The sequence below is a fragment of the Mesoplodon densirostris genome, chromosome X (assembly GCF_025265405.1).
Source record: "Mesoplodon densirostris isolate mMesDen1 chromosome X, mMesDen1 primary haplotype, whole genome shotgun sequence".
Taxonomy (NCBI): Eukaryota; Metazoa; Chordata; class Mammalia; order Artiodactyla; family Ziphiidae; genus Mesoplodon; species Mesoplodon densirostris.
The window spans coordinates 50,385,317-50,397,082 of record NC_082681.1 but is presented as its reverse complement, the minus strand read 5'-3'; the positions used below and the strand labels follow the sequence as shown (position 1 = coordinate 50,397,082).

The 11,766-nt window shown below is 42.2% G+C and overlaps 1 protein-coding gene across 1 annotated transcript; it reads right to left on the bottom strand.

Moving 5' to 3' along the window:
* Window positions 1-8,836: 8,836 nt before the first annotated feature.
* On the bottom strand, window positions 8,837-11,531 carry LOC132481576 (melanoma antigen preferentially expressed in tumors-like). The gene is made up of 3 exons (XM_060086439.1): window positions 11,242-11,531; window positions 10,185-10,787; window positions 8,837-9,350 (listed from the first exon to the last, which is right to left on the bottom strand). The coding sequence occupies exons 1-3, from the start codon at window positions 11,529-11,531 to the stop codon at window positions 8,837-8,839; spliced, it is 1,407 nt and encodes a 468-aa protein (XP_059942422.1).
* Window positions 11,532-11,766: the final 235 nt, after the last annotated feature.

Here is an 11,766-nt window from a genome sequence, read left to right as displayed (position 1 = left end):
CATTATAGGGACTCAAAACATGGCAGCTTTAATTATTACATAATAATAAAATTGTTTTGGAAAAGTGTGGGATATTTGTATAAAATGAGAGGTATTTTGTCTGCTCATCCTGACAGGCAGGTTGTACTTTGCTTTCCAGAGGGGGGCACTATATTTGTTGCTATAGGTAAGACTGCTTAATGATTTGCACTTATGCACTTCTCTTTGCCACCATGCAATCAGACATATGTTTAGAAATTGAAATTACCTCTGAAGACTAAAAAGTGAATAGATATAAGCAGGAGAAAGTCTGGCTGATGTGATAAGATAAAATGCATTTCAGAGCAATAAGTAATATCTTAAAGAGAAGAAGAAGAGTTTCTAATAATTGTAACCATACATTCTCTTGCTCTTAGTAAGCAAAGGCACAAGGTCTTAAAGTGGTAGGAGATTTAGTGTGGACAGGTCTTCACAGAATATTTTCTGGAACACTCGTTCTTAAGATGCTCTGTGCAAAAATGTATCATCCCCGCATAAGTTGGGGAAACTATCCCTCCCTTTGACATTCATATTGCATATTACCATATTATCTAAAAAACATCCTACGGTATGGAAATTCATTTATCTGTAGTCCTGTATGTTCCACACATCTCTGAAGTAGAGTCCACTTTCGCTGCTTTTTTGGGCCCTAGTGTTTTGCAAAACAAGCTTGGAAATGCTGAAGTGAGAGAAAACTAAAGTGGATTATTTAAGCATCGTGTAATATAAATTATCACAAGTGACAATATCCTTGAGCCATGTATCAAGAAGTATTTCTGCCCCATAAATGTAAACACAATTTTCCTATCTGCTCACCTTGACTCATTCAACACCACTTTCATGACGGACCAGGACCCTGCTGCTGAGAGATGACATCCAAGTCCATGAACCCCAGCCACCCCGTCCATGGCCGCCCCACCCACCCTGGCCAGGCGATCCTCCTTCTCCACTTCACTCTCTACCAGAAGCTGCTCCCGTAAGTCCAGGTTCAGGTCGCACACACCCACAGGCTTTCTCTGCCAGCTGTACAACAGTTAGGCCGTAGCCAGAAGCCCCCTCCCGCCCCCACCTCCATCCAACACTGTCTCTCAGGCCCTCAGCTCTTTGCCGGACCTCGGTCTGATGTTGCTTGGACGCCTCTTAAAGCCCAGATCCCTGAGTAAACTTCTAGTACCGGCGGGGGCACCTCCTACCCGAGTACCACCCACCACGGCAGGATATTAAAGTTGGTGGAAAGGTTGGGATCTGAGCCAGAATCGCCTCAAAGTGCCCCCTCAGCCAGAGGAACCACCACAGGTCTAAAGGTCTTCTGCACCTATGGGTCTGACTCTTCTGGAGGTTAAGCCGAGCTGCAGTTCAAAAGACCCTCCCCACTCTTAAAGGGCAGCCCATCCTGCACGACCATAGGTGATCACATGACGTCGGAGACCACCTGAACTACCGAACTGAGGAGCCCTCAATCTTCACGTGACTGAGGGGCCTGAGTCTCACGTGACCACATGCTGGCACATGACCATAAGATCCACTTGACCAACAGCGGTCCAGAAGCTGCAGAGCTCACATGAGTGGAAGAACCTTGGGTGCCACGTGTGGTAGGAGCCACATTGTTGCCCATACATGGATCTACAGTGTTTAGTAGCCCACAACCTTCACGTGATGGGGATTGCTGAACGTGACATGTACCATGCTGGGAAGGGTACCAGACCATAGCATCCACATAACCCTAAGCAGTAGATCACATCAAGGGCTGAGGCTACCACATGCTGTAACTAGTCAGGATCACATGCGAGAAGGAGCCACGTGACATGCAGGGTTCAGGAGTCCACCATGCTCTAGTGACTTGAAGGCCTGGATCTACCACAGGGCCATGGCGGCAACAGAGCCAAAGGGACCACATGCCCTTTGGGTTTAAGAGCCCAGGGTTCTGACCGGACAAGAAGGGCTTGGCCTGTCAGGTAACTATTGTCCACAGGATAGCAGCATCTACATGACCCAAACCCTTACCAACCCACACAGCTCATGTGCCTGGGAGGGCTGAGTCAGCTTTCTGCCAGTAGGGTCCAATGACAGTAGGTTTCTACTTGATCTGTAAATTTCAGGGGAACATTACCTTTGGGAGAACAGGAGATCTGAGATTGCCCACATTCCTCATCTCCTCCATGATGTTGGTGCCTCCGAGTAACCTTCTAAGCACACAAGCTTGGGCTTTACCTACACCCACCCCTCTCTAATGTGTTAATTTTATGTGCTTTTTCCCCCCCAGAGCACATGAAATTTAACACATAACAAATTAACACATAAGGATGAAATAAGTCCTCCCCAAAACCACAGTTCTCGGTATGCTGTAGAAACTACTGTTAAGAGCCTAAGCAGTGGGTACAGGTAAGTGCTGTTGACTTAATTTTCATGCAGGTCTAAAGGAAATTAAAGCAAATCTAATGAGTTGTAGTTTTTAATTTCGGAGGAAAAGTGTATAGTGATGACTTCGGGCCATGAACTCAAGAAGGATAACTCATTTAAGAGAGGTAACTCTATAGATTAAGTACTGTTACGGAACTTTACAGATGCGAACACTGAAGTCCAGAGGTATTAAATCACTCACTCGACTAAGAGGTCATGGATATTGCAGTTGGCACACCAAGAGTGGCCCACACGCCGTCTGGCTCCAGACTCTGATTTCTGCTCACCCACCAGGTTCCTCACTGGAAGGTAACATTGGGTTCAACCTTACTAATTCACAAAATCTGGGAAATCAGCGCAAATTACTGAAAAGTTGAGATCATGAGAGACCTCTTTGGGATGCCACGCTATTTAGACCCAGTCAAATTTGAGTAAATTTCATGGCCTCTATTTAAGGCTTGTGTATAGATATAAACGTATATCTAATATGTGAAAAGTGTATATGAGTGGTTTATGAATTGCTTGATGATAGCTGAAAACATTTCCTTCTTTTAAATAAACACTGAAAAGTAGGTATCATACGGATTAGTCACCATACACGCTGTGCCTGATTTACAAAAATTACAAATGAGGGGAATCTGAATTCATTAGATTTTACAGTGTATATTCTGTCTGTGTCTCCCCAGAAAGAACAGAGAAAGGAGTAGGAGAATATATATTCTAGGGGGTTTTGTATTGCAAATCCAGAAACACCTATTTTGCTGATTTGTGTGGGAAACTGCAGGATCATCAGTATGTCCAAACTAAGTGTGATCTGATCTTTCCGGTTTGTTGGCTTTGGTAAACAATGTTATACATTGTTCGGATTATTTTTCTAGGTTCCTGCAATGTGGCATGGCTGCATAAATGAGCTGAAAAAAATGCAACAGATCAAATTTCCCACTGTGGTTAAAGTTGAGGTATTTAGAAAAGACAAGATACTCTGTGGTTCTAGGCCTACTGAGAAATGTCCTAGTTTGGGGTATAGAATAGTAAGAGAAAACAGTTATTTGTGCAGGTCACTGTGTCTCATGTAACTGTGGAGAATTATTTGTGGGACACATAAATTCAGGAGATAAAAAAGGAGGCATATCTTTATTTAAAATAGAGCCTATTATGAAACCTTAGGCTGGATTTAGGGAACATCTCCAGGTAGTCATAGGATGGAATCTGACATCAAGACCTGATATAGTTGTTATAATTAGATACAGATGAGCAGATCAACAGTGCAAGATGCAGAACAATTTTATCGAGCCTAACTATGGTCACCTGATGCTGATTGGGGACAACTTTTTTCACCAATAGACCAATTCTGGCCTCCTCCTTATCCCTCTTACGTCAGATTTTGCTCCTGTCAGGCCTGATAACTCAAATCAATCATTCTTTCTCTGAGATGACAATCAGGAGTTCCTCAGGACCTTTTAAAAACATTTAGTTACATCAGTGGGGCCCTGTCACCACCCTCTACTATATATCAAGGGGGTGGGGAAGGAACTCTATGATTAAAGATCTGTGTATCTGGGGTCCAGTTTAGGCATTACATTTATCAGGCACTGTGTTTAGGCAGCATGATAAACCATTTCTCTTGAATGTGATTTGGCAGGATTTCATGGGAACAAAATTTCCTTCTTTTACATTTTTGTTTTGAGGTGGCCACGTTGGAAGTTGGTGCCAGTGGTTTTAGGAGGAGGAGTGGCTTTCTGTAACACAGAGAAGTGGGAAAGGGGAGCAAGAGAAAAGTTGTGATGCTGTTTCCCTAAAGGTAAATACTCAAATTCTTCTGGTTCTAACACACTTATGTACAACTGACCTAGATGTCCTATGTGACTTTATTGTCAGAAAGCAAAGTTGACTTACCTAGCAACAGTACACAGGAGATAGCGTCAGATGGGGCTGTATCATTATGCAAGTTGCATTCAGAACCTGTTTTTCTTTGCTCCTTTGTGAAATTCGTTAAGATATATGGAAGTAAGTTTACTGTCAGTGTTTTTTTTTTAACTTCTTTATTGGAGCACAATTGCTTTACAATGGTTTGCCAGCCTCCGCCCTACAAGAAAGTGAACCAGCCACATATACACACTTTCTCATATCTCCTCCCTCTTGCGTTTCCCTCCCTCCCACCCTCCCTATCCCACACCTCCAGGCGGTCACAAAGCACGGAGCTGATCTCCCTGTGCTATGCAGCTGCTTCCCACTTTCTATCTCTTTTACGTTTGGTAGTGTATATATGTCCATGCCACTCTCTCACTTTGTCACAGCTTACCCTTCCCCCTCCCCGTATCTTCAAGTCCATTCTCTAGTAGGTCTGTGTCTTTATTCCCATCTTACCCCTAGATCCTTCGTGACCTTTTTTTTTTACTTAGATTCCATATATATGTGTTAGCATATGGTATTTGTTTTACTCTTTCTGACTTACTTCACTCTGTATGACAGACTCTAGGTCCATCTACCTCGAAAGAAGAGAAACGGTTGCAGTTACTGTCCTGTGGCATAGACAGGTTCTGCATATCCCTACCCACCAACCATCATGATGGAAAATTCAACAGCCCTAGGTTGAATACAATAGGTCGAAAGGATGCTCATCCTGTGAGGATTAGCATGTCATGGAAATAGGAAATTATATCCACAATTAAAATTTCTTCCGGGCAAAGGATGGAGAGAAGTGAGAAGACAGGGATTCTGTACAGGGTGTTTAATCATGAGCTGTGTTGTTTCTCATGATATGACTCTCCAGTACAATTTGGAAACCGCTTCCACGTAAAAACCATTGAAAATAAAATTGTGGTTCATAGATTTTCATAGTACTAGTTGAGAATGAACGTTTTCCTGGGCTGCTTCTTTTTATCCAGTCAAACATTTTCCCATTCAAAACATAATTCTAGAGTGTGATGTCAGGGAATTGGCAGAATAGGAGCTTCCAAATAAACATTTTGCCTAATCAGCCATGGGCCAGTATGTTTTTGTGGGAGCCTCAGTATCCAGTGATGAAGCCTCAACACACTGATCCATTAAAAAGAAATCCAAGGACAGACAAGTTGAAGAGAGTAGGAAGAACAGCTTCACCCTACCAATATCAAACTTCCCCCAAGGCTACACATATCAATGCCTAGATAGATGCACTAGGCCTGCAATTCCTCCCATGGGGGTTAGTGAGAGTGTGGTGAGCACCTGAATACCCAGTGGTGCTAGCCGCTGCTCAGGAATCTCACTGCTGTCTTGCCCAAACCCAGAACCCAGAGGCGAGGAGCATGGCTGAATAGTCTTGGGATAGCAAGGAGAAGGGGAAAGAGCAAGGGCTCACAGCAAACAGGGCACCAAGCTCAACAAAGGGCTGCAGTTCTTCTAAATGCCTCACAGACTGTACCCTACAAACCTCATAGGACCCATCACCTACAGAAGCCTCAATTTGCCCATGAGCATATCCAGCACTCCATGTTCCTGTCCCCCTGAGAACCGGCATTTCATGGACACCCCTGCAGAAGGTGCACTCATGCCTCAACAGATCATGTACATGTGCATAAAGAGAACTGGCACCACTCTGCTGGATGGTGAGAAGAGACATACCTTAAACACTTCAGGGTACCAAAATGGGGAAAATAAACAGGAGGCTGTCAGCATGTGTCCTGGCTTTGTGCAATTGAGAAAAGGCGTGTATCATCCAAACACTTCCTTCCCAAGATGGAACAAGAGGGGCAGAGTAGGTGAATCCACAGAACAGTCCTCAGAGACCCCCCAGTATCGCTAGCTTGGCTGAGTGGTGCAGGAGTTTAAAAAAAAACTTTGTGATATTTCATTATTAGTGTATAGAAATGCAACAAATTCCTGTATGTTAATCTTGGATCCTGAAAGTTTGCTGAATTCATTCATTAGTTCTAATAGTTTTGGGCTGGAGGCTTTAGAAATTTCTATACAAATATGTCATCTGCATAGGGTAACGGTTTTACATTTTCCCTTCCAGTGTGGGTAACTTTTATTTCTTTTTTCGTCTGATTGCTCTGGTTAGGACTTCCAATACTATGTTAAATATAACTGGTGAGAGTAGGCATCCTTGCCTTGCTCCTGAATTTAGTGGAAAGTCTTTCAGCTTTTCACCATTCACTATGATGTTCGCTGTGGGTTTGTCTTAAAAGCCCTTATCATGTTGCAACATGTTCCCTCTATACACACTTTGTTGAGATTGTTGTCATGAATGGATGTTCAATTGTGTCAAAAGTTTTGCTGCGTCTATTGAGATAATCATGTGATTTTTATCTTTCAATTTGTTGCTGTGGTGTCTCACACTGATTGATTTGCAAATGTTGAATCATCCTTGTGACCCTGGAATAAATCCTAAGTGATTTATGGTGTATGGTCCTTTTGATGTATTGTTCGATTTGTTTTGCTAATATTTTGTCCAGGACCTCTTCATTTGTATTCATCAAAGATATTGCCCTCTCATTTCCTTATTCTGTAGTGTCTTTGTCTGGCTTTGGTGTCAGGGTATTGGTGGCCTTGTTGCATTCTTATTTTATGATGTCTTTGAAATGCCATGTGTTATCATTTCAACAAAGCAACAACCTATACAATTCATTTAACATGTTTGTCTTTCTAAGTCAGAAATGCAGTAGCAAACTGGAGGTAAGAACAAGTTATTAACTATTTTTATTAAGTATTAATTAAGTTTTACATTATTTTCTCTGTTTTTGAAATGCAGTTTATCACTTCAACATGTAAGCAACAAGAAAAAATAATTGTAAAAAAATTTTTACTGAGTCTTTAAAATGTGTGTGTTATCATTTCAACAAGGAAACAATGTAAACATCATTCATTACTTTTACATTCTTGTTTCTTACTAAGTCTTTAAACTGCAATCTGTTTTCATTTCAACAAGGAAAATGCAATCTGTTTCCATTTCAACCAGGAAACACTATACACAAAATACTAATAATTTTTCCATTCTTTTCTGTTATCAGATCATTGACATTTTCTATGTTACCATTTCAACATATAAACAGTAGGAACAACCTATTAATTAACTTTATTTTCTATCAATTAGTCTTTGGAATGCAATGTTTTATCACGTTGACATATAAACATATAAACAGGTAATTATAACATTTTTCTTACTAAGTCTTTGAAATACAATGCTAACATTTTAACATATAAGGATATAAAGAATTTAATTTACATTCTTTTACCTTTACTGTCTTTGATATGCAGTATGTTATCATTTCAACATGTAAACAATACATGTAAATTAGCAATTAGTTATTCTACATCCTTAGTTTCTTGCTAACTCGTGGATACACAATGTGCATTCAACACCTAGTGTACATCACATTTGAGAGTAGCCAGATTTCTAGAGTTCAGAAGCCACATATGATTAGTGTGCACCGTACTGAGCAGTGCAACTCTAGTGGAAGAGCTGAGGGAGCAAATACCTATGCAACAATGTGTACCATGAAGGAAATACATATGGTACCTTAAGAAAAAGTGGCAGAAGAATAAATCTACTTAAATGGGGAAGTAAGAGAAAACCTAACTGAGGAGGTAATATTTAAGCCATGAACTGAGGCCTGAGCAGCTATCCAACAGCATTAAAAGGCCAATGTTATTTGAGCAGACTATGTAAGGGGAAAAAGTGAAAAAATACTGTGTTATGGGGGAATAAATAATTTCCCAAGTCCTCTAAGAGTAGAGAAACTGATAAATCATAGGAATGTCTACACTCTGAGTGAGATCAGGGACCTTATCTTTCTTAGCACCTGGAAAAGTACCTAAATCATAACAGATACTTGGTGAATGTGTGTGGAATAAGGAATAACTGAGCCAGGGATCTGAGACCTGGGAAATCAGGCAGCAGTATGCTGATGAAGATACCAGTAGGTAGTGGGCATAGTTTGTTTGTTTCCTTTTAGTTGCATATAGTTTCTCATAAGCCACCTGAGGTAATCAGAAACACAAGAAGACTGCAGGTCCCTAGAGGGTAAAATTGTTCAACAACTACCACCTCTAGGAAGAGTTTCAATTGATCTGACTTGTGTCAAGTGCCCATAAAAGGATAAGTGAACCAATCAGTGTGGATAAGGAAAAGATATACCATGACTGGGTCAGCTTACATCACATACCCAACACTGTGGTTAGTAACCAGAAGATGTAGAAGGCAGTGGGCAAGACATCCAGAGGACCTTTCAAATTCCTCTATTTCCTTTTAAAATTTCCTCTTTTATAAAGATCAGTTTACATATCCACTGTTCCTAACCCCAGTTTCCTAGAACATTAGAACTTTACATATGTGTCTCTACAAACTTGGGTTTCAGGCAAAAAAAAGAAAAAAGAAAAAATTGAACGCTTTCATGGCCACACATCAGTGTTGAAACACCTCCTTGTACTGTGGAAATCACTTTGAACAAGGGACCCATTTCATGTCGTTCCGCTGTGCCCCGTGCAGCATCACCTGCAACTGAGCCTGAACTTCAGCAAGTTTTTGTCGGTCCAAACTGTCATGAAAATTCCCTTCCTCGTAGCAATGGAGAGGGACAGGATAAATCACATACTTCAGCTTCATCAAGGATGTCAAGTGCTGCAGAAGACTCTTGAGCACAGGCATGGTAATGGGATTGAAGACAAAGCTAAGGACACGGAGGTGGGTACAGTGGCTCAGGGCTGGGAGGATGGCAGAGAGAGTAGAATCAGTTATCATACAATTGTCTATCTCCAGATGTTGCAGGGTGCTTGAGACCTTCTCCAGCAGAGCCTGGAAGGGCTCATATCCTTCTGAGAAGATCTTGTTGTTACTGAGACTCAGTTCCTTTAGGTAGGTGGCCTGAGAGCTCTCGGACAGGACAGTGATGTCTCTGTTAGAAAGGCTACAGTAAGGTAGATACAGTGTATCCAACTGACGTGGCACAATGCTATAGAGAGAAAAATGTAAGGTTATTTCAGAAGAATGAGGGCAATGAGCCCCAAATTATAGGTACCTAAGGCTCTAGAATAAAGTACTGTGTTCACGGTTTGCAACAGGTGGTTAACATTGTGGACTCTGGGATCAGACTTTATAGATTTGTGACCTTGAGAAAGTTACTTTACAACTCTGAGGTACAGGGATTTAATCTTGAAAATGTGCACAGTAGTAATTATTATAAAGAACTGCGGGAAAGATTAAGTGAAGAAATTGCATGCACTTAGTATATACGACATAATCAGTGTTGCATCTGATTCACTTATTTGGCGAGGATGGGTCTGGGAAAGCAGCCAACTGAGGGTTTCCTTTGACTAGTTCCCAGATGACAAGCTCTCCATTCAGGGTCTAAGGCTTGGGGGAAATACAGGAGCAAAATTATCTGGCAGTGTTAACTATTGGGGCCCATCCATGGGCACGTGCATTAGTCCTATAGCTTAATGTTTCTCCATCTGAATGCCTCCCCTTCCTCTCCAGAGAGCTGTAAAGTCCAATAGGAGAAGGACTGAGTGTTTTTCACCAATATATTTACAGACTTATTATAGTGTCTGCCCACGGTCGCTGAATGAATGAATGAATGTATATGCACAGCTTCCTTTTCTAACCTCATCTGCTGCTCACCATAAGGTACCCCTCTCTCCCCCGGCTAGGTTCAAACTCCCAGCAGTGCCTACACTGAGGTAAAAAGAGAAATGGGTTACAAGGAGCTTCGGAAGATCCAAGCATGGTCTCTTCTGTCTTAACAATGAGGTGTTCAAGGAACACAGGTTCCTCCCCATCCCCTCACCTGAGCAGTTTGTGCAGTTGATTTGTGAGGCAGACGAAAGGCAAGCTGAGCTCCTGGAGGTTGTCCATCTGCCCAAGGCAGAGGAGAAAAGATCTGAACTTCCTTCTCGGATAAGAGTTAAAGGGGATGTTACACAGAGTAAGCCTGTTCAGGTGGATCACCCGAGGCAAAATGGTGAGGACTTCACTCAGATCAGTCTCATCCATTTCCAGGTGATCAATGCACCCCAGATCAAGAAACTGCAGGATACTTTTGTGGGCAGACATTCTATCGATTTTCAAATCTCTGCAGCAGATGTGCAAGGACCCAAAGTCCTGCTGAATTTTACTACAAAGGAAAGAGAGGAATTGCTCTGTTCTCAAGGTACCATTGAAGGAAATATCCACTAGTAATTCCATGGGTTCCTGAGCTGAATGAGGCTCAGACCCGGAATTACCAATCCTGAGGCGCCTGACACTATGCTGAGCTTCTTCTATCTTAAGGATAGAGCGCTGAGAGTATTTGCATGACTTAAAACAGAAAGGGAATGTGGTCCGAATCTCAGAGCATATTGTCTTACAATGCGGGTCACGCCTTAAATCTAGGATCCTCAGTCTGGGCCCCCTGTAAGGAAAGGAAGAGACAGAACACATGAGAGATAGCTGATTTTAATATAACCCAGCAAGATCAATGATGAGAAGCAGGGACAGTGCACTTTAACCCTGGTTTTCACTTCATTGCCATTCACCAAGAAGTTCTTTCCTCACAAATGCAGCATCTTTCATCCTTTCCCCACCCCCTCCTTCACCTCCAGGCTTTCCCTGTCTCAATGCCCATATTCCACTTGTGTGTAATCACACTCAAATCCATTCATAGTATCCTCAAGCACTTCTATTCTATAATCAACTCTATAAGGCAATAGAGTCCCGAAGGTGACCCCAAGTGCTGACCGACAGCTCTGCAAAGACTGCAGTGTTCACCATTGTCTACTGTTGGGAGACGGTTAGGTATTCCCCTGCCCCAGGCTACAGCATACCCTCCTGCTGACTCCCTGTGTCTCCACTCATCATAGTCTTACCAAGAGGTTGAGTTCTTGGCAGGGAGCATCTGCAGACCATCAATCATGGCTTTCAAGATGTCATAGTATGACTCCTGTGTGTACAATGACCCAATATGGAGACAGCGAAAAGGCCAAACCCTCACCATTGCCGTTAGCACCGTCTTATGCCCACCCAAGAAGGCAGCGTTGAACAATGGAACAAAGAGGTCTCTTGGGATTTCGTCCAGGGCATGGATAGCTACAGGCTCATTATTCAGCAGACTCTTTGCAGCAAGCTCAAGGAGGGTGTCTGTGGTCTTTTGGTCCATCTTCAAAAACCTGCTTCAGAGTGGAGAATATTTAGAAATCCTGAGAAGATATCTATAGTCACTTGTTTGCATCCAGGGTTAGCTATGGACAAAATACTTATTGAATAAGTATGTGGTCAATCATAGGGCCAACTCAAGTGACCTCTACTATAGGAATAGAATGAAAATGGACTTGTGTGTAATTTAATTATATATGTGTACACACACGCACACGCGCCCACACACACACACACAT